This window comes from Rattus rattus, chromosome 4 (genome assembly GCF_011064425.1).
Source record: "Rattus rattus isolate New Zealand chromosome 4, Rrattus_CSIRO_v1, whole genome shotgun sequence".
In the NCBI taxonomy this organism is placed as follows: Eukaryota; Metazoa; Chordata; class Mammalia; order Rodentia; family Muridae; genus Rattus; species Rattus rattus.
The window spans coordinates 23,311,864-23,333,385 of record NC_046157.1 but is presented as its reverse complement, the minus strand read 5'-3'; the positions used below and the strand labels follow the sequence as shown (position 1 = coordinate 23,333,385).

Below are 21,522 nucleotides of genomic sequence, written 5' to 3'. Positions count from 1 at the left end.
TCTAATTAGTGAACAGCCAGTGTGATAAGGTCTAGTCAGTGAATGGCCAGTGTGATAAGGTCTAATTAGTGAACAGCCAGTGTGATAAGGTCTAATTAGTGAACAGCCAGTGTGATAAGGTCTAGTCAGTGAATGGCCAGTGTGATAAGGTCTAATTAGTGAACAGCCAGTGTGATAAGGTCTAGTCAGTGAATGGCCAGTGTGATAAGGTCTAATTAGTGAACAGCCAGTGTGGTAAGGTCTAATTAGTGAACAGCCAGTGTGATAAGGTCTAATTAGTGAACAGCCAGTGTGGTAAGGTCTAATTAGTGAACAGCCAGTGTGGTAAGGTCTAATTAGTGAACAGCCAGTGTGATAAGGTCTAATTAGTGAACAGCCAGTGTGATAAGGTCTAATTAGTGAACAGCCAGTGTGATAAGGTCTAGTCAGTGAACAGCCAGTGTGATAGTGATAAGGTCTAATTAGTGAACAGCCAGTGTGATAAGGTCTAGTCAGTGAACAGCCAGTGTGATAGTGATAAGGTCTAATTAGTGAACAGCCGTACATGCTTCCAGTTTAAAGCAAAGAAAATAACTCAAGACCAAGTCTTTTCTTCCAGCAGATGATAGTACCTGGTGACCAAAAATCAACAGAATCCCTGGACTCTAGGAAGACAGACAGACGCCCAGAGAGTCACGGGGCCTGTCAGTGAATAAACCTTTGCCAGGAAAGTAGCCAGGCTGACTGAAGCCGCACCAGGAAGCAGCTCAGGTTTTATTCCAGTGGAATAGAAAACCATTTGAAATTTTGAACTGAAGGATAGTGAAGCCTTACACATGTTTATTTACTTTCCTTATGACTGTTAGCTAGACAGCAGGACCCTCGAAATGACAGTGCCGGTGACACTGTCCTAGTCAGAAGGACTTTGGCTGGGTAAATAGAAAGACTGTTACTGGGTAAGCAGAAGCCTGAAGTCTGGTTTCTGTTTACCAGAAAATCGGATCTCACTGGGCATGTTTATGTTTGCCAGGAATCTCCCTTAATTCTTTAATCCGCCCCCAAAGGCCATCGACCTTGGGCAAGAGCATCTAGTTCCTGGTCAGTCAGAACAGTATCAGTTCAAAGACTCCCACCCTGCTCACTGCAATATAAAATCCACTTTCTTTTCCACCATCTTGCCCCCCCCATCCCTTTGCTCCACCCCCACCCCGCCCCACCAGATGGCCTTGGTAGTTTGATCACAATAAACCATTCTTTCTACCCATGGGGTGGTCTAGTGCAGTGGTTTCCCTGCACTCTTGCACACAATGGTGAAACTTTTGGGCTCCTACACTTTCAGATGAGCATTTTGTTGTGCGGGGAGGAGGGACAGAGGGGTGGTTACATTGCAGGGAATCTAATTCTGAAGTAATGGTGGCTTGATGTTTGTGTTTACCACGGAGGAGGGTGGGATCTAGTCTGAAGACAGAGATAACAGTATAGCAAAAAAGCCTCCAAAGCTTGGGGCCTGAACAAATGAGCAAAGAGGTAGATGGGCGGGGCGGGGCGAGGTGGGGTGGGGGGGGCGAGCAAACGGTGAGGAAGACAGGATTGCTGCAAAGGGTTAAAGCATCATGCTTCCACTTAAATAGCTCTTCTAAAGAATGGGATGGAAGAAGAAAGGTGAGGAGGGAAGGAGAGGGAGAGAGACCTCAATTCGAAGTTACAAAGTGAATGCAATTTTGATACTCAACCTGACTGCATTACAAAATACAGAGACACAAAGTGTTCTCAAACCAAGTTCAGAAATACATGGAAATATCAGGATACAGCTGGGTTTGTTCCAGGAATAAGATAGATTTATTTCAGGATGTATGAGTTTTTGTTCTGTTTTTCTTGGCTTAAAAAAAAAGCATCTCTATTTGTAGAATTTACAGTGTTAATGAAAGGAAAATTATACAGATTTAAGGTTTAAAAATATAAAGAGTAAGTTTCAAAATTCACAGACTCAGGGCTAGACACTGTGAAAAACAAGCCCTGCAGCTAGGACTAACAGACCATAAAGATAAAGAAAAGGAATGCAGGAACCAGCCCAAGCTATCAGGACTGATTCATAAACCATTTGACAGGAGGGCATCTCCCCCAGCTTACTCAGAGTCACACTTTAACCAGATGTCCTTCAAACCCTGATAAGCCCCTGGCTTCTAAAAATCCGAATGCCCCAGTCAGCACGTACTCTTCTGCTGTGTTGTGATCTCACTACTATGTTTGAATGAGCCAATCACTTATAGCCGTGCCAGAAATTAGCCAATTGTGTGAAACTGCACCAAACCCCCTAGCTTTCCCTATATAAACCCCTGACTTTTGAGTTTCAGGGTCGACACCTCTGTCTCCTGCGCGGGATACGTGTCGGCCCAGAGATCTCCTTAATAGATCTCCGTAATAAACCTCGCCTTTGCTTATTACATCCAAAATGGTCTCTCTGTGTCTGGGGTCTGCAATTTCCCAAGACTTGAATAAGGGTCTCTCTCTTCGGGGATCTTTCATTTGGGGGCTCGTCCGGGATCGGTATTTCCTGGGGCGCGCCATCCTGAGACTTGAGCTAGGTTCTTTCATTATCAGAATAAAGGAGACAAGTAATCTCAATAAATGTAGAGGCCCAGTGTGGCGACAGGAGCCTATAATCTCACCATTGGGGAAGTGGAGGCAGGAGGATGAGGAGTTTGAGTCCATCCTTGGGTATATAGCAAGTTTCAGTTCAGCCTGGGTTCCATGAAACCCTCAAAACAAACACCACAAACCAAAAGAATAAGAATAAAAAAGAAGAAAACCATTTGATAAGATTAATATTCGTTCACATTTCAAAGGAATAGGAATATAGAGAAATTTCATCTGAAAAAGAAAAAGAGAAGCATCTTAAGCACCTACTCTGTTTGTTTTTCTTAAGTAAAAAGAAACTGCTCAGACTTAAGTACTCCTCGGACTAATGACAAAATATCAAAAATCTTTTCCTCTAGGGAGCTGTAAAAGGAAGATGCCCTCTGCCATCCACTCTATCCCCGTACTAAAGATCCTACCTAACAAGTACCAGAAAGGACTGGCGGGGAAGGATGGGTCAGCAATGAAGAAAAACTGTCGCTACACATAGAGAACGTAACGTTATCTATGAAATGTAATGGAAAATCCTGCAGAATGTGTAGATTATGATGAGAATTAATGCATGTATTTATCATAATTACTGAGTGGAAGTTGAAATCACAAAACTTATTTGTATTATGTAAGCAGCAATGGACAACCGGAAAGTAAGAAGTATTTAATGATAGCATTTATAATCACAACGAACTCATCAAATAACTACAAACATGTGCAAGGACATCTACTTGGAAAACAAGAAACGTGACTGTGAGAAAATAAAGGAGACAAGAATGAAGTGCTAGGCTATGTTCAGAAATTGAAAAAAAAAATCAGTGCTGTAGAGATAACAGTTTTCCACACTTGACCTGTGTATGCTTCAAAATGGACATGCTAGCTGTAAAGCTTATGTATAACTCAGGGAACAGTTATGTACCATTGTAACCCGGGAACAGCTAGACTGCCAGGTACCAAAGCTCACTATAACACTACATCAGCTACTGTAAGGTGGCCTTATTAATGGATGGAAACAGAACAGGATGTAGCACAGGGGCACTACAAGAAGCAAACAGAGCCGTAGCCCAGCTCCAGAAAGAACTGTGGGTACAGGGGCATTTGACTTATGACAAAGGTGGTGACGGATGCTAGTGTAATGGTTAATAACCATTTCAGTAACGAACACCCAGTGGGCCTTGGCTTCATGCCACACTCCAAACCCAAATACAGGCTTCATCACGAACTGTAACACAATAAAACATTTAGAAGGATGAGACGGGGGCCATCTTCAGTGAGGTCCTCAAACAGGACACGGCAGTGATCTAGGAGAAGGGGGAGACCAATCCTACAGGGAAGTCAAACGTCTGTTCATCAAAAGATACCATTTAGAGGAAAAAGATTATTTCGGGGAAATGTGTAAAAGCTAGCAGAATGTTTTTAACCTGGCTATTTAAAGAATCTCTACGCATCAGTAAAAGAAACAAGCAAATCGATAACTAAGAAACCAGACCAGCCTCTTCATAATAGAGAACACAGACAGGGTGAAGGGTGGGGGCTGGAGAGATGGCTTGACGGTTAAAGAGCAGCTGTTATGTAACCACGAAGTATGGGTTTGCGTTCCAGTGGCGGTGGCACAAGCCAGGTGCCCCAGCACTTTAACCTCAGCTGTGAGGAAGGGCAGCAATAGGAGGGTGCAATAGAAACAAAAAAGCAGAAAAGAAAAAGTGTTCAACCTTGGTATTCATTCGGAAAATGAAAAGCTGCTATGGGCACCCACAAGGCGAAGGTTAGAAAAAGCAATCACGACTTCTCCAGAGGAACTCTCAGACATTGCTGAAAGAACGCAAGGTAGTACAGCCACTTAAGAAAACTGTCTGGTGGGCTGGAGAGATGGCTCAGTGGTTAAGAGCACCGACTGTTCTTCCAGAGGTCCTGAGTTCAAATCCCAGCAACCACATGGTGGCTCACAACCATCTGTAATGAGATCCGATGCCCTCTTCTGGTGTGTCTGAAGACAGCTACAGTGTACTCAGGTTTAAAAAAAAGAAAAGAAAACTGTCTGGCAGACTCCGCGGTAGTTGAACATGTCTGCAACCAGTCCCGACGCCTTGAGGATGCCACTCCTAGGTATACGCTCACAAAATGCACACGTATGCGTACCAAAGCGTGTGTCCACAGGAACACCGAAAACAACCCGGAAGCTTATACATGTCAGAATGCATGGGGACACTGTGGTGTATTCTCACACTAGAGAGCCACATAGCAGCAAGAGCCATGGAGATGGAGCGAGCCTCCCCTTCCGTGAGTCCTCAGCTGTTGGGAGCTTTCTCAGTGCCCCTCCTCCCCCATGAGAAAGAACATGGAGCTGTGTGAGCACCGTCTGCCACCCCAGCCAGTCCCCGCCTCATGAGCAACACCAGAGATTACAACTGCTTGAAGCCACTAGATCAGGGCTAGGATTACACAGCATCAGGTAATCAGAACATACGTTAAAGTTTTGGAGGAAAAACGAAGTAGACTATATTCAGCAAGGTGTGTGGTATATACCTGTGATCCTAACATTCAGGAGGGGGAGGCAGAAGGATCCCAAGTTCGAGGACAGCCTCAGGTATAGTAGTGACATATTATCTCAATTAAAAAAAATAACCAGACAAAAAGAGAGCAGAATTTCTATATTCAACTTGTCAGCCATTTTAAAATATTTGAGAAAAGAAAACTCATTGGCAAAACTTATAAAATCCCTTTGAGAACTAAAATTTAATGTTAGAATCACGAACAGGACACAGTTACTTGTGTTTTGAAATGAAAAGTTGAAGGGAACAATTGGGATTTAAAATTTTCTACTTTCTAAATTGAAACTTAACTTTGGGAATAAAATAACCACAGGTAAAGGTCATTGATCCTTTCAGACAATTTTTACAGCAACAACATAGGGAGAGGAGGCGTGAAGTGTTTTATTGTGTGCTTGCTGGATGCCATGCCCTGTCATAAGTGCGTTACCCAATCAGCTCACTGGAACCTCGCAACCCTGTGACGTGAGTTCATAGCCGTGCTTGACAGACCAGGCTCAGAGGCTATGTAAACCTGGCGATGTCCTGCAACCCATAAAAGATGGAGTCCGGCCCAGTGCCTCTAGACCCTCCTCCTGAGAGGAAGGCTTATGAAGCTGAGTTTCTCCATGTTATGTCCATCCCCAATCTTGTCCCAGATCTTTCTGGAGGGCGGAGAGGAGAAGTCATCCAGGGGATGTGGAAGAGCGCCATCTGGCCGCAGGGACAGCAGCTCTGTGATCCTTAGAGTTCAGGAGTGTGAGGTGGACCCAAGGGAGCCTGTGCTCTGGACAGAACTTGAGAAGAGTTCTGGAGAGGACTTCTAGAAGCTGTGGAGGGAAACAGAAGAAGGATGTCAGCGCCTTGTTCCAGAGAATTTGCCAGGTTTCACCGGATCCTTGTGGGGCTTCTACCTCCTCTGTAGACCCCGGTTTTAACTGCACCCCAGTGCCTGGTCATGAACTGTTATCTTTCAGTTCTTTCATTCTGCAATTTGGAGGGGTCACTTCGGAAGCTATCTAGGCCCCGTTCTCTTGGTCTGCGGGTGAGAGATGAAGCCATCCTCTGCTGCCTCTTCCTGAGTGCTTAATGCTCACGGACTTTGCTGCCTGGTTTTCTGTCAAGTTGACACAGGCTGAAGTCATAGGAGAGGAGGGAACCTCAATTAAGAAAATGCCTCCGGAAGAGCTAGCTGTGGGCAAGCCTGCGGGGCGTTTTCTTAATTAGCGATTAATGGGGGAAGGCCCAGCCCATTGAGGATGGTGCTGTCCCTGGGCTGGTGGTCTTGGGTTCTGAAGAAAGCAGGCTGAGCAAGCCATGGGGAGCAAGCCAGTAAGCAGCGTCCCTCCGTGGCCTCTGCATCAGCTCCTGCCTCCAGGTTCCTGTGCTGTGTGAGTTCCTGCCCTGACTTTTGATGATGCACAGCCGTGGGGAAGTGCAAGCCATGTAAACCCTTTCCTCTCCAAGTTCCTTTAGCCATAGTGTTTCATCACAGCCACAGAAACCCTAACGCAACATTGATAATGAAGAAAAACAACCCAATCCCTGTACGGAAATTCGATAGGCTTTGTAAGACGCTGACTTTCCTTTCTACAGAGACGCGTGGGAAGATGAGGTCCGGCAGAGCAGAGCTGGAAGAAAGACCTGGGCAGAGAAGGCTGCTGCCCAGACCTCATCCACACAGGGGGCCTCCGCCAGGAGAACAGCCACTGCTGAGGCCCCAGAGCCTGAGTGCCCGCTTCTAAGAGCAGACTGACTGCCCAGGAGACCTCCCAGTGGCTGTTTGCAATGGCAGCCATCAGCTGGCTCAGAACATACAAACGGCAGTCCACAGCAATCAGTTTTCAGGCTGAGGGGAGAGTCTGAGTGGGGTGTGACAGATCTGTCTTTGGCAAAATGCATAGATGTGGGTAGCCTGAGGTTCAGTCGTCACCCAGTTCTTCTGAAGCTCGGGGCTGGATGTGGTCTCTCTTGGCCTCCTCCCAGGCTGCTTCTCGGTTGGGAGAGGATTCTGCCAGCCACCACGCTGGAAACCAAACCACTTCCGCCAGATCCCCGCTGTTACTCAGTTGTTGGAAGTGCTGCCCCCTGCCAGCCCTTTCCCATAGGGTGGGAAGGCGGAGGGTAGGCTGCGGGGAGGGAAGGAGAAGCAGCCAGCAGTCACGAGGAAGCTGTGTGACCACTTATGGGCTATACGTTCGCCTCGTTCTGAAGATTCTGTGGCTTGAAAGTAAAACCCACCTGTTCTTTCCTTCCTCTCCGCTATTTAAATACACAAGAAGGCCGGAGGCAAAACGGTGGTTCTGGGAAAGATTCGATGGTTTGGAATCATCCACATAGAGGAAATGACGTCAGGGCCAGAGGCGAGAAGGATTTCAGCTTGGGATGAAGCATGGATTGCTTCTGGGGTGTGAAGATCTTGTGCAGGGGACCCCAAGACATCCTGTGATTTTGCACAGCGAGTTAGGCTCCCAGAAAAGGACGCCTCAGAAGAGCTAAGGTTATTTCTAACAGCAGCACAGAGTAGATTCTGTCCAAATTTGCTTTACTATAGAGCCAGCCGCAAAAGGTCTAGTGTCCTTCAATGAATCTGTCCCCTGGGGTTTGGGAAACATCCGTAAGGCCTTTTATTTCCAGCCTTTATTTGAATGTTTTGTTTTGTTTTTTAATCTTTGGATAACTCCTTGAAGGAGTTAGGATTCGGAATTAGCAAAATGGAGACCCAAGGTCGCTTAGGGAAGAGAAGAGAGAGCAAAGCCAGAGACTGGGCAAAGGGGAAAGAAAGCAACCAGATTGCTTAACAGCCAAGCAACAGAACGGAGAAGTCATGCACAGCTGGGGACGGAGAGGGCGAAGTGTGAGCAAGAGGGATGCTGAGAGCCACGAAACGAAACAACAGGGACAAGTAGGAGTCAGGCATGGGAAAGAATCCGAAAGAAGAGCAGAAGTCAGCGCTCTGTGAGGAAGCAGGCTGGACAGTACGAAGCGCCCACAGTTCACACTGGTCAGCAACGAAGGGGTGTGGAAAGACAGAAAGAACAAGAGGACAGGAAAATACTCTAAGGTATCCTGGGCTTCAGAGCTCCTCCTCAGGAAATGATAAAGCCCATAGCTCCGAAGCCAATGTCCGTCTTCACGGCTTCCATCGCTGGCTTTCTCATCAGCAACGTGATGAAAACACGCATGCGTTCATTCACTCCGTGCACCTCGGAGGCCTTCCCGCCAGACTAGTTCTTCGCATCTGGGGGTGCTTATCTAAAAGTGCCAGGTTCCTTTGTGCACCCCTGTCACCAAAAATGCCTTCCAGGTTGTGGATGGCGGGACTTTCCTTAGGAAAAGCCAAGCCTCCACCATGGTTGGGTAGAGTCCAGACGAAAATGTCAAAGCACTATAAGATCAATCAGGAGACCATGAAAGCAACTTTCCAGAACTATCAAACACAGCCTTCCTGGCACGCACTCCTACAATCGAAATCCTGTTCCTACCTGGGTCTAAGACCAGGCCACTGCCCACACACGTGGGCTGCTGGGAAAATCCGGGCTGTCCTACGTGTGTCCTAGTAATGTTTTAATCAAAGCACTGTCTGGGCCTCACCTGAGTGACCAGCACCGTCTGCCGCTGGGCAGGAGGAAAGCAAGATAGGGCCATTTGTTTCCCAAACTAATTGCCTGCCATCACCATTCGCTTTGGTTTTAACAGTCCTTCCTAGTGAAGACTTGGGGACAGCTGCTTCCCAGAACTCTTTATGACAATTAGTAGAACCACGCCAGCATTCTCTTCCCTCGAAATACATGCCACATGCAAAAATCTCCTTAGCCCCAGCAGCAAGCAGTCTTAGCTTAGTAGCAAAATCTAGCCACGCCCACCCCCGAAAGATGAGAGCCCATTGGTCTGCTCTGAATGTCGATCAGCCCATTCTCCACAAAGTAACCACAACTAATCATGAGTAGGTTTAGAAAATCTTTCATACCATGCATACATCTGCTGTGAGCACAGGCGGGGTTGAGTTATACCAGTGAGTCCTCTGAGGGGTTCAGAAATAGTGTCCGGAACAAGGCACATTCACCTCGCATACTTACACAGGATCCCGAGACGGCGTCTGTGCCCGTGTTAGTTCCGCCCTCACCTCATGTACTCCCCATCGCTCCTATAATCCATAAATGACTCTGATCCCGAAACCTCCTCAAAGTCCTCCAGCACCAGGCTGGTGGAGTCCTCACCCAGGGTGCCGCTGTCAGGCCTGGGCATCCTGGCCCGGGGCAGAGGCACAGGGAAGTTGGTGGTAGCTGGAGGCGGGGAACAAGAGGGTGTTGGCAAGATGCAGATGGGCCGGGCCTGAGCAGGGGACACAGCTGCCTCCTGGGTTTCTTCATCCTCTTTCTCAGACTCTGGTGCTCCATCAGAGGCTGAGGGACTCAGGACATGGTAAAGGCTGGGAAGGCGGATGTCGAAGCGTAACCCAAACTTGGCAAACAGCTTGTCATTGAGGGTATAGAGTTTCTCGGAGATGTCATAGCCCAGCAGGGCTGAGAAAAGGCGGGAGATGTATCGCTCTCGGTTCAAAAGAAGGTGAAGATTTTTCCGGGGCCAGGAAATGTAGCTACATTCAGTCTCAGCAGTCAGCGTCACCTGAGGGTTAGAAGCAGAGAGGGAAAGGTTTAAAGTGCAAAGAAACAGGTTACTATTTTGACTTGGGAGCTCTCTATGGCCTTGCTGGGAGGAAGACCAGGGACAGGCTTCTTGTGTGCACTGTGATGTGCATGCCCAGTATCAGGACTGAAGTCAGTCCCTTGTTCGGCTGCCTACCACCTCCTGGAACCTCACTTTGCATGTCCCATCTCTCCTCAGTTCTGAGGTTCCACTGTTGGTAACAGCAATGGCTGCAAAAGATTCTGAGTAGAAAGGTGAGAAATGGGGAGGCTTCCTGGTGTCCTGAAGAGAGGTCATGCTGAAGACTTCATTTTAAGAGAGAAGAACTAAGAACCAGGCTTGGTGGCCTGTGCCTGTAATCCCAGTGACTGGAGGCTGAGGTGGGAGGATGACAAGTTCAAGTCCAGCTTCACCACTCTGTGGTGCATTCGGAAGCTTCCCGCCTCCCTCACCACTTCCCCCCTTACCATTCTACTTAGAATCTTTGGCAGCCATTGTTGTGATCGACAGTGGAACTGCAGAGCCAAGGAGATGGGATATGCAAATTGAGGTCCCAAGAGGTGATGAGCAACTGAGCAGGGGACTGACACAGCTCCTGACATGGGAAATGACTGACCACAGCTCCTGACATGGGAAATGACTGACACAGCTCCCGACATGGGAAATGACTGACCACAGCGACTGACATGGGAAATGCACACTTTAGAGGAAAAAAAAAATCAAGACCTGGGAAGGAGATAACTTAGTGGTAGAGTGGTTAAACATGTGTGTAAGGCCTGGGGTTGACTTCCCTGTGTGTGTGTGTGTGTGTGTGTGTGTGTGTGTGTGTGTGTGAGAGAGAGAGAGAGAGAGAGAGAGAGAACAATGCACAAGGCACAGTCACTAAAAGGGCTGGGGAGAAAAGTTTATTGAGAGAAATAGCTACAGAGTAAGCATGCCAAACTCTATCAGATAGGCAGGTTCAGGTCCCAGAATCTGCTCTTAACTTGGTTACAAACCGAAGGATCTCATGACTCGAGGGGGAATAGAAAGGCACAGAAAAAGGATCAGGAGCAATGGAACGGGTCCCCTTCCTTAGTTATTTAAGGACCTAGGAATTTCTGTCTATTCACTGTGCCTAGGATGCAAACTAGATTATGCCAGCAGGACAAAAAGGCAACAGCGTATACTTGGTACACAGTAGGGCTCCATAATCCATGTACAAATGATGATCTGGGCATGGTATCTCGTACCTTATAAGCACCCAGGAGTGGACCAGAACTGGAAGCTAGCTTGGGCTACATAGTGATTCTAGGATAACCTGAGCTACAGAGTAAGACCCTTTCTCAACCCCAAAGATGGGTAGCAAAGCTAAGGTTAAAACGGAACTGTTCCAAGGACAGTATAGAAAAGAGAATAAACTTAGACAACGTTGAATGATCTGACTGATACAACCCTTTGGCTGGTGTTTGTGAGTGGTGAAGGCGGCCGTCGAGGCTAAGCTTTACTGAGCTCTGAGTATGTTCCAGACATTGTATTGAGTGCCTTTGTTGCTGACTATGAAGTATGGTTCAACGTATTCTCTGTTAGAGACTGTCTACAACTCCTTCAACTCTTGCCTTTCAGGGCTAGAAAGTTGGCTGAGGGGTTAAGAGTACTGGCTGTTCTTGCAGAGGACTTAAGTTTGAGTCTCAGCACCAACATTCACCACTGCTTATATCTTCAGCTCTAATGGATCGAACATCCCCCCCCACACACACACAAATAAACCTTTATGCTTTTTTTCAAGACAGGATCTCTCTGTGTAGCCCTAGGTGCCCTGGAACTCACTCTGTAGTCCAGGCTGGCCTCAAACTCATAGAGATCCACCCGCCTCTGTCTCCCAAGTGCTGAGATTAAAGGCATGTGCCACCACCACCTGGCTTAAAAATAAATCTTGTAAAAAAGACACATCTTAAAAACAACTCTCACCTTGCCTACGTTACCTCTCATCACACCCCTCTCCTCTTCCCCCATGTCCGCTGTGTCCCTCCTCCACCTCCTACTGTCCACGGTTTGTTCATCACCCTATGCTTAACAGGGCTCTAAATTAGTCATCAGAACCAGAAGCTGGGGGCTGGTTTCCGGGTCTGCCCCGTACCAGCTGTGTAACATCCGTTACTATCATGTCTGGGCATGTCGCCTCCTGAGAGAATTCTTACGAGAACACTCACCAAGGGCTGAGCGAGTGGCTTTCAGCCTGTACCCTAAATGTCCTTATCAGAAAGTCCCAGACAAGAAACCAGTGTCAGGCAGAGAGCAGATGAGCCTCAGGAAGACCTGACCTAGATGCAATCCATGTCCAGAAGGGCAGGCACAGCGAGCGTGGGTGCTATTACTGCTTCCGTTGTTTTGAAAGAATAAGATAATCATTTTCTTTGCCTTACTTTCACGGTTAGCTACCTTTATATTTATTCCCCCTTTTTAATGCTGGTGCCTCACTTTTTTGTGGGTGCTGGGAAATCTTAACTCAGGTCCACATGCTTGCACAGTAACCGTTTACCAGAAAACCTGCTTTTTGATTGGCTCTCACATGCATATGGGACTGTCTGGACTAAAGTTTTGTTAAAGTGCCAAGTTTTTTCTTTATAAGCATACCTAGATAGGACAGGAGTCCAGCAAAACAGGTTGCAGATTGGAGGCTAACGAACTCTGTGGGATACGAGTGTGCCCTGCACTTGATGAATGTTTCGAGAACGTCACAGGGCCAGCAGCCAGCAGGTCTGCTGTACTGGGTGGCTGAGGGGTGTGATGGGATGCTGAGATCTGTATGAAATGTGCTGTGTGAGTTATGATTTGGGCAGGAACCAGGATTGTTCTTCCAATCAACAAAGTCACATCACAGGCAAAATACAACGCAACAACATTTGATACCTGCAAAGAGGAAATGGGACTTCACACAGCCAACAGCAAGGGTGGGGATCTCATTGCTTCTAAATGAGGCAAACGCTCAAGATATAAACGGTGGAACTCAAGCAGCTTACATTCCAGGCAGAGAGGCCATCTGGGGTAACAGTCCTTCCTTTGGAGTATCACCCACCTGCTCCTCCCTGTCAGCGCCACAGCCTGCTCTGGCTGGTTCCAGCCACCAGGGCTCTTCTGTCATCCTGGCCTGAGGGAGATCCCAGAGAATGGGAGGGTGGCAAAGCAGAGAGGGTGGAGATGGGACAAAGGTTCGGCGATTGGAGCTGGTCGGTGGCTCTGACAGTGGCAGCAAGGCTGCTTCTCTGACAATATCACTACAGAGCTAGGGTTAGGACAGAAGCAGGCCCCGACAGTGGGATTGCCTGGTAGGTGTCTGCTCAGGGTTAGCTCAGAGGCTGACTAGAGGACTCTCTGGTAGACATCACAGAAGACACACAGACCCCAGGACAGCAGACTGTCTGGCAGCATCCCTGAGAGGGTTGAGCGGACCGCTCCTCTGATGGTCCAGGCTCTTGCTTGACTCGTCTATTCTCTAGCTGAGTACATGGTGCTCTGGGCCTTGGCTGCCCTATCTGTCAAACAGTAGAACAGTAATATCCAATCCAGTACAGTGTATGATTCAGCAAGACAATAAAAACGTGCTGTGTGCCACTGCTAGCCACCAGCATCTCAGACCCACCAGGGTGAAGGAGTGCAGAGGGGACAGCAAAGGCTGAGTGGCCAGGCTTCCCCACGGCTCACGGTTCTGAGTGACTCATGGAGTCTTCTGAGACCCCAACTGCTTGTGGGCAACCAGTTCAGCAACAGCTGTTCCTGGGACTGTCTTTTGGAGTGGAGATAGAGACAGACGCAGGGCCAGCGATGCCTCCACACCGTTAGAATAGAGAGCTCGAGCACACAGCCAGCTTAAACAAAGGACGCGCTCAAGCAGTCAGCACAGGGGCAGAGAGGCCAGAAGGTGAACCTGGGGAGCCCTCGTAGGAGAGTTCTGGGGAGCATGGTGGTTTGTTTAGAAGGGAAAATGCATTTCAGATACAGGGCAATAGAAGGGTCAGGTTGTGGTGGTACCAGTGTCCGGCATAGCTAGAACGGGCAGTATGTACCAGGAGGGCTGGAGCTGCTGAAAGTTCAGTTACCCTAATCGGATGAGCTTTTTTTATCCCGTGGGCATTAATCTTTTGGAAGAGTTGTAGGCTCATGAGTTACATGGCTGCCTGTCAGGGACCAGAGCTACCCTTCCCTGTTCCCCAGACCCAGGAGCCCAGGCACTCTTCCCAGGAGAAGGCAGAGGCCATTATCCTGCCCACTCTTAGCATCGCATTTGGTGGTGGTCAAAGGGCAGAGGGGGAGAGAGGGGCAGGGGGAGGCAGCAATGCCGGAGGCTTCCAGTGGCAGGTGCCTGTGCTACCCCGGGGCTCCTTATTACCTGGAAGGTCCCCTCCTCAGAAGGCTGCAGGGATTCCCATTCAGGAGAGTCCATGAACTGGTACGGGAAGATGTAGTGTAGAAACTGCCCATCCTGGCTCACTCGAACCCTGACAAAAGGAGAGAAGAGACTGAGCGGAAAAGGACAACGGCTGATCTGTGCTGAGGCCACCTATTGCCGAGTCACTGAAACTCTCCAGCAGAAATGCTCCGCTAAAGTGTGGGGAGCCAGCGCAGCTATGGCCCCATTAAAGATGGAGACAAAGCTCGCACAGCCCTCATCACATCCATGATTTTCTATTCCACGGTGCAGAATGAGAGTCCTGGGGAGGGGAGCGGGGACTAAGAACACTTGGGGGTCTAGCGGCGTGGGTTATGTGTATATGAGTCTAACATGGCAGATCGTGTGGGTATGAGCTCATGGGTGGCCACTCAACATGTGGGAAGCTATGGCAGGGGGATTGCCATGACTGTGAAGCCAGCCTGGCCTACATAAGCGCCAAACAGAAAGGACTAGAGTGAGACCCTGTATCACCACTACCACCCCCAATACTCCCTGCACCCCACAGACCCAACACACACCCCAAAGAAGGAGGAGGAGAAAAGGAAGGGATAAAAAGAGGAAAATAGAAAGGAAAGAAGGAAACAAAACCTCCTGAGAACTCCCTCAGGCATGAGCTTTATCTCAAAGCAATTAAAAACATCTCTGCAGGTGAGTCGTGGGCATTATTAATTTTAAAATCTCCCCAATAATTCTACTGTATATCCAGGATGCAAACCACGGTGCTGGGCTCTGCTGTACACTAGTTACTCAGTCACATTAACCACGCCCCAAGCACGTGTGCTCTGTGGCTGCCATAGTGCACAGCATGGATGTAGAATGTCTCTGATGCCAGGAGAGGTGCTGCCCTGCCTTTCCCCTTCCTGGCAGGCTGCATGAGGGGCAGTGCTCAGGAAGACTCATGTTTGCAAGAGAAAGAAGAGGGCTCGAGAGGAAGGCAAATGGACGCTTCGCATGTGCCTGCCCGTTTCGTCATCATGGTGAGGTAGGGTAGACTGTTTTCTTTCTTTCTTTATTTCACTACCATGAAAACAGATGGTCAGGAAAACTGCATGGTGAACTTAAGGTCACATGGCTAGCAGGCAAACAGATTCTATGTTCTCTCACCATGATGTGCCGTTATGGGAGTTTGGAATGATGAACTGGCTGGTTTTGTGTGTCAACTTGACACAAGCTGAAGTTATCACAAAGGAGCCTTAGTTGAGGAAATGCCTCCATGAGACCCAGCTGTAAGCCATTTTCTCAATTAGTGATCAAGGGGGAGGGCACAGCCCACTGTGGGTGGTGCCATCCCTGGTCTGGTGGTCCTGGGTTCTATAAGAGAGCAAGCTGAGCAAGCCAGGGAAGCAAGCCAGTAAGTAACATCCCTCCATGGCCTCTGCATCAGCTCCTGCTTCCTGCCCTGCTTGAGTTCCAGTCCTGACTTCCTTTGGTGATGAACAGCAATGTGGAAGTGTAAGCTGAACAAACCCTTTCCTCCCCAACTTGCTTCTTAGTCGTGATGTTTGTGCAGGAATAGAAACCCTGACACAGACAGGTAAGTAAGTAGTGGTGGACACTTCCAACATCACCACTCTTCTACCTTCACCAAACACAAGGACAACGGGATCCTAAACTCCTCACACACTGATGCTCCTGGCACGCATACGTCCCCAATGCCGCTCCAACATCATCGAGACTTAAGAACTGGAGTTGAGTCACTGTGACTTGTGACTCGTGCCTTGGGCAGAGACACAGTGGTTAAACTAACACATCCTGTGTTCAAAAACTAAAACCTTGGCTCTCAAATAGTGAAACCCCGACTTTGCACAGGGATGTGCCCCAACTGGCCACGGGAGAATCTAAATCATACAGAAAGCCAAAAGACATGATCTTATCTTATTCCAGCCTGAGGCCAAGGTGCATGCCGCCTTTCTTTAAGTTTGAAAAAAAAAATCCTTTTCTTTTCTTAAAGGACCCAACTCACATCAGCTAGATAGAGTGGGTTTCTGTAGCTGAGACTAGGAATCCTAATTAATTTAAAAAGTTTTATGAATATGATTAGTCTACACTACCAACCCGTTAAACAACTGCTCTGGCCTTTCCCATGAGCACAGGCTTGCTTTACATCTCAGGGTAAGCAACCTCACTAATGCTGTTTGCTGGATCTTATGGCCAGTATTCACCCTAGTACTTTGTCCCTGCAGAGAAGGGGCCTGCATTCTGTGTGGGTCTGGTACGGTACCTGGCACACCAGCCTGCATAAAGTGAGTGATTTCTGGATGTTGTGTAACATCTAGACATAGATTCAAATCCAGTGTGGGTCTTTTCCTCCATTCCCCAGAAACCTCAGGTTTTCACATCCACCTCTTTTAAAGCAGGTTCTGTCAGGCAAAGAAGGAAACAAGTGCGCCTTTGATGCACACACGCTCACCTGGAGGGAGCTGCCTTTCTATTACTTCTGCAGCTTCTCTCACTAACCCACTATTCACAGAACCTCCCGTGTTCCTGAAGACTGAGGGCCACAGAGGTGGGTATACTCTGACCCTTGCCTTTGAGTGGAGTGGAAAACTCCAGCATGTAAAACACTGGCTGCAGGTCAGTGTGTTGAGTACTGGGGTGGAGTGGGCTCACAGGAGAGGGGGGTGTGGAAGAGCCTGGTCCTTTTAGGGAACAGACTTCTCAAGGTGACATTCCATCTGAGTTTTGAAGAATAAACGGGCTATGATGAGCAGGTGAGGGTAGCGATGGGCAGAGATCTGGGAAGTTTAATGAGAGAGCCTGTTCTCAAATACCTTCTGCTCCTCTTCCTCCAAGCCACGGGAGTTTTAACTGGATGTGTGGCTGCACAGCTAAAGGCTATGCCTTCTTCATTGCCCTGCTAGGTTCGGCCAAGGGGTTAAGTTCTGGCCAATGGGATATTAGTACCCTTGAGTCTCCCCTGAATGAATGCCTGGATAGAAGTGTGAGCATGTACATCACTGAAGACTATTCCTAGTCATTAAGTCATTACCTAATAGATGATCATCTAGAGAGGAAAGGTCTCAAACCACAGGAAGAACAGAGCCGGCCTCTGATGGCAGAGACACTCACTACAAGACCAGGAAATATATACAGACTGCCTGGATGATGCAAGAGAAAATAAAGGGCCACATTCTCCACCCCCAGGGCCTCCACATATGCTGTCTTTGGTTAGACCAGCTTCTCCCAGGGCTGGGCTGACTCCTTGCAGGAGTGTCTGACCTCCCAGAAAATGAAGATCTATAACTTATGTGCTCTTGTTACACTTACTATTTCTCCTTGGCAATGCTGGCTCCATGATTAATCACTGTGGCACATAATTATTATTGGCTTAAGCTCCATGTGGTCAAGACAATGCTTGTCACATCTAACACTGGATCCCTAGTCTTAGTCTTTTTTTTGGGGGAGGGTTGGGGAGGTCAAGATTTTATTGTCTTCACAACAAAATCAGCTTAGAACTGGGTCATTTGGATTTCTCTTCTTGTCGCCTCCCAGTTCAAAATGCTTGCATCTCTTAATAGCTAGCATCCTCTTAGATATGCAGTTGGGCTCGACACACTCCAGTCTCAGCACAAGTCTAGTTTTAGACTTTTTGTGGAAAATGGGCTTAGTCTGCCTACCATAGTCACTCTGTCTCCTGTCATAATGCCACTCTCCCTGGGCAGACAGAGAACCCTTGCCCTTCTTGTACTTTGTCACCTTGTGGGGTTGTGCTTCTCACATGTCTTGCAGAATGTTTAGTGGGTCTTAGGGACATTCACCATGTTTGCAGGAGTGCTATCAGCTTAGAAAGAAAGAGGATAGAGCAGCAACGAAAGTTTATAGGCTGCCTTAGTGCTCTTAAAAAAACATCCAAAGAAGGCAGGGAAAATAGAAGGGAGGGGGGAGGGAAGAAAAGAAGAAAGAAACGATGAATGGACAAACAAAGAGCAAAGGTGTATGTGTGTGTTATCTGTGTCTGTCTCTGTGTGTGTCTCTCTGTCTGTCTGTGTCTGTCTGTCTCTGTCTCTCTGTGTGTGTGTTATCTGTATGTGTCTCTGTGTGTGTCTCTCTGTATGTCTGTGTCTGTCTGTCTATCTGTCTGTGTGTGTGTGTGAGTGTTATCTGTGTTTGTCTCTCTGTGTGTCTATGTCTGTCTGTCTCTCTGTCTCTCTCTGCCTCTCTGTCTCTCTGTCTCTGTCTCTCTCTCTGTCTTTCTCTCTGTCTCTCTCTCTCTGTCTCTCTCTCTCTGTCTCTCTCTCTGTCTCTCTCTCTGTCTCTCTCTCTCTCTCTCTCTCTCTCTCTCTCTCTCTCTGTGTGTGTGTGTGTGTGTGTGTGTGTGTGTGTGTCAAGAAAAAGCATCTCTAAGGAAAGAAGACACCAGGGACATATATCATTTCTCCTCCCATCTACTCAGGTAAGGAAGTTGGTTCCCAAAGCACACTGCCAAGGCGTGACACTGTCTGTCTAATGTCTGAGCAGGCTGAAAGGCACACCAAAGTGGATTTTAGCTGGTGTGCTGTATCCTTTATCTCTGGTGTCCTCCTCGGTCACGTCAGGTCATCTCCTTGCACTGTCATAGCTTAGACAGTTGCCTGTTCTGGAGGGCTGTACCTGTGGGGTCTGGTGCACTGCATCCTCTATGAAACCAAGAGTGAACATAGTTCATCAGGGGGACAGGCTTTGAGGAAGTCACTGTGTTCTCTGAGTACTGCAAGGGTTGGCTGCCCTTGTCAAAACCAAACAGCAAAGCCTCTGGGGTTTGAGCAGAAGGTTCCAAGGGACACACCCCTAGGGCAGGGTGGGCTCTACAAGAGCCTGCACTTCCTGGCACAAAAGGAGTTTCTTCTGTACCTAGAGGCATTGAGTATCACTCTAACCCAGATGCCATGGTTCTCTCTGAAAACCAAAGCCCAGTCATAGATGGGAGGCCCTCCCTCTTGTCCACTCAGCAAAGCTGACGGGATGGCACTGAAGGGCAACAAGCCAGAAAGAACAGCAACAGAGCCCCTACCCAGGCCTTGAAAGTCAAGGGGAAACCTGATGGCCTGGTTCTAATTCTTGATATTTAGTGTACTAGGAAAAGCTATGTGGAAAGACAAGCCTTGTTTTCCCCTTCTCGGGGACTCAGTCTCATACAAGCTCACAGTAAATGTGTTACAAGACACAGAGCCATATCAGAACTGTATGCTTCTGCCGAATGAACACCATACCCAGGAGAGGCCAGTCTCTGCGAGCCTCAGTCCCCTGCCCTCAACATGAAGAGCAAACAGCATGCCTCCCATGTCTTATAAGCATGGAGCTAAGTACTGAACACCTAGGAACTACCATGGTGCAGTCGGCCATCTTAATTCATTTCTCTCCCCATCTCTCCTTCCTTCCCTTCATTCCCTTCCTTCCTTTTCCTCTTCCCTTTGCCTTTTCACTCTTTCCTACTTTCCTTCTTCCCCTCCTCTCATCTATCCCTTTCCCCGCCCGTCCTTTCTTGCAACCAGAATGTCTTTTTTCGCCACATGCTTGATCTCCAGCAAGGTGATAGAGGGGACTGTCTACCGTCAGGTGCTATGAGGCAGTTTCAAAGGATGCACGGATGCCTACAAAGCGAGGCACGCGGAGCCCACGGGGGTTTCTCATTGAACATCCAACGGCCACTGTTGCCAATGTCCCGCCCTCACTCTTCCTCTGACCTCAGAGCATGTCTCCACCACAGCAAATCCCCAGTGAGACATCTGTGGGTTTTACTACTCTTCTGCCACAATGGGGCCCTCAGGTTACAGCAGAGCCTCTCAGTGGAACAGTGGGCCTGGGAACACAGGCGGGGCTAGTGCCTCTGCAGCTGTCAGTACCTGGGCTACACTCCAGAGCTTATACAGGATATCTCGACACAACAAGGTGTTTCCCGGATGCCCTGGCAGGGAACAGAGGCCGCTGGAAATATTGTTCTTTGTTTGTTTGTTTATTTCCTGCATACAGTGGGCACTTAGCAAGTGTTGAACGCATATGGAAGGAGCAAATTGATCTTACTGAAATGGTCACTCTTCTAATGCTCACAGAGATTGCCGCACTTTAGGCGTGACACATGGGGGTAGGGGGGTGCTGTATCCATTTTGGGTCTGGCCTCACGAACCCTTCCGGTGGCAAGTAAACACAGCCACCCTTAGTCGCGTAGAAGTTGCCTCACGATTCTAGCTTCCTCTTGGAAAGTGTCAAGAAAGAGGAAGCAAAGTCACTCCTAGGGGGGAAAAAAAATCTATCTGGGTTTGTTTGACTTTCCATATCCGTCCCTTGATGAACGGGGACACGAAATGGAAGGGGACACTAGGGAACAGGAAGTGTGGGCGGGGGGAATTCCAGGCATGGACAACACAGAATAGCTTACCGGCCTGAGAGGAGCAGGGACAGGCGGTTGATGGGTGTCTCACCCTCCACAGCGTAGGTCTGCTCTGTGGCCAGTGTCAAGACCTGCTCATGGCAGCAGTGGACAATTTCCTTGTAGGCCTGCAGGGGTACCTGCAGGGGCAGGCACAGTGTCTTGTAGAGGAGGTCGAACTCCTCCGGGAGGGTATTCACCCGAACGCGATATACCAGGTGCGCCATCTGAAGCAGGCAAGCCACTGTCAGGAGGACGTTCCAAAGGACGATGTCTAGCCCGCAAGCATCAAGCCAGCCCCACAGCACGAGGCAGAGGTAGCCTGGGCCCAGGATGCCGAAAAGGTAGAAGCATCCGTATACTCCACTGCCTGCCATAAAGCCCATAAGCAAGAAGCAGTTGGCCAGGTGGTAGACAGCCCCCTCCACATCCGGTTTCCAGCCACTGCACACGGGCCGCTGCCAGAGGAGCTGAGCCACCGTGCTGCCATTGGCACTCATCTTGGGGGCTCTCGGGGCCTTTGCAGGTTCCGATATGGTCTCCACAAAGGAAACTGGGGTAAAAAAAAATCAGTTAATCTGTATTCCCAAGTGGCTTCTCACCACCTTTGCTGGCAGGAATGCTTCCGGTGGCTCTGAGAAAAAATGCCAGAACATAGTACACTTCATGGAAGCTTGAAAACCTAAGTTTGCTGTTTGGAATTTTCTTTTCCTTCTTCCTTCCTCTCTCTCTCTCTCAGCAAAGCTCTTGTTCCCCCCGTAGTGCTCTGGTAAATGTCTTTGGCTCCGGCTTTCTTAGGATACTCTTCATATTTAGTTCTTAGCAAAAAGCATACAATGTCCTGAGAGGAAGTAGGAACTCGACACCACGAACTTCAGCAACATAGGGCGAAGCAGCCACATCCTGCTCTCTGTCGTTCCCGGGCAGAATGGGGAGTGGAGAGCCAGCAGGAGAGGCAC

The 21,522-nt window shown here is 48.5% G+C and overlaps 1 protein-coding gene across 3 annotated transcripts; it reads right to left on the bottom strand.

Annotated features, from left to right (window-relative positions):
* Window positions 1-5,319: 5,319 nt before the first annotated feature.
* On the bottom strand, window positions 5,320-21,522 carry Popdc2 (popeye domain containing 2). Of its 3 annotated transcripts, none has more exons than XM_032900195.1 (4): window positions 20,573-21,522; window positions 14,155-14,263; window positions 9,215-9,764; window positions 5,320-5,965 (listed from the first exon to the last, which is right to left on the bottom strand). In XM_032900195.1, exons 1-3 carry the CDS (start codon window positions 21,061-21,063, stop codon window positions 9,258-9,260), a joined length of 1,107 nt encoding a protein of 368 aa, XP_032756086.1. In that variant the 5' UTR covers window positions 21,064-21,522; the 3' UTR covers window positions 5,320-5,965; window positions 9,215-9,257. The 3 variants fall into 3 exon arrangements, 2 of the variants coding, with proteins under 2 accessions (XP_032756086.1, XP_032756087.1); XR_004387667.1 differs by having other exon boundaries at window positions 5,325-5,965; window positions 9,202-9,764; window positions 20,573-21,425; XM_032900196.1 differs by lacking the exon at window positions 5,320-5,965 and having other exon boundaries at window positions 9,083-9,764; window positions 20,573-21,425.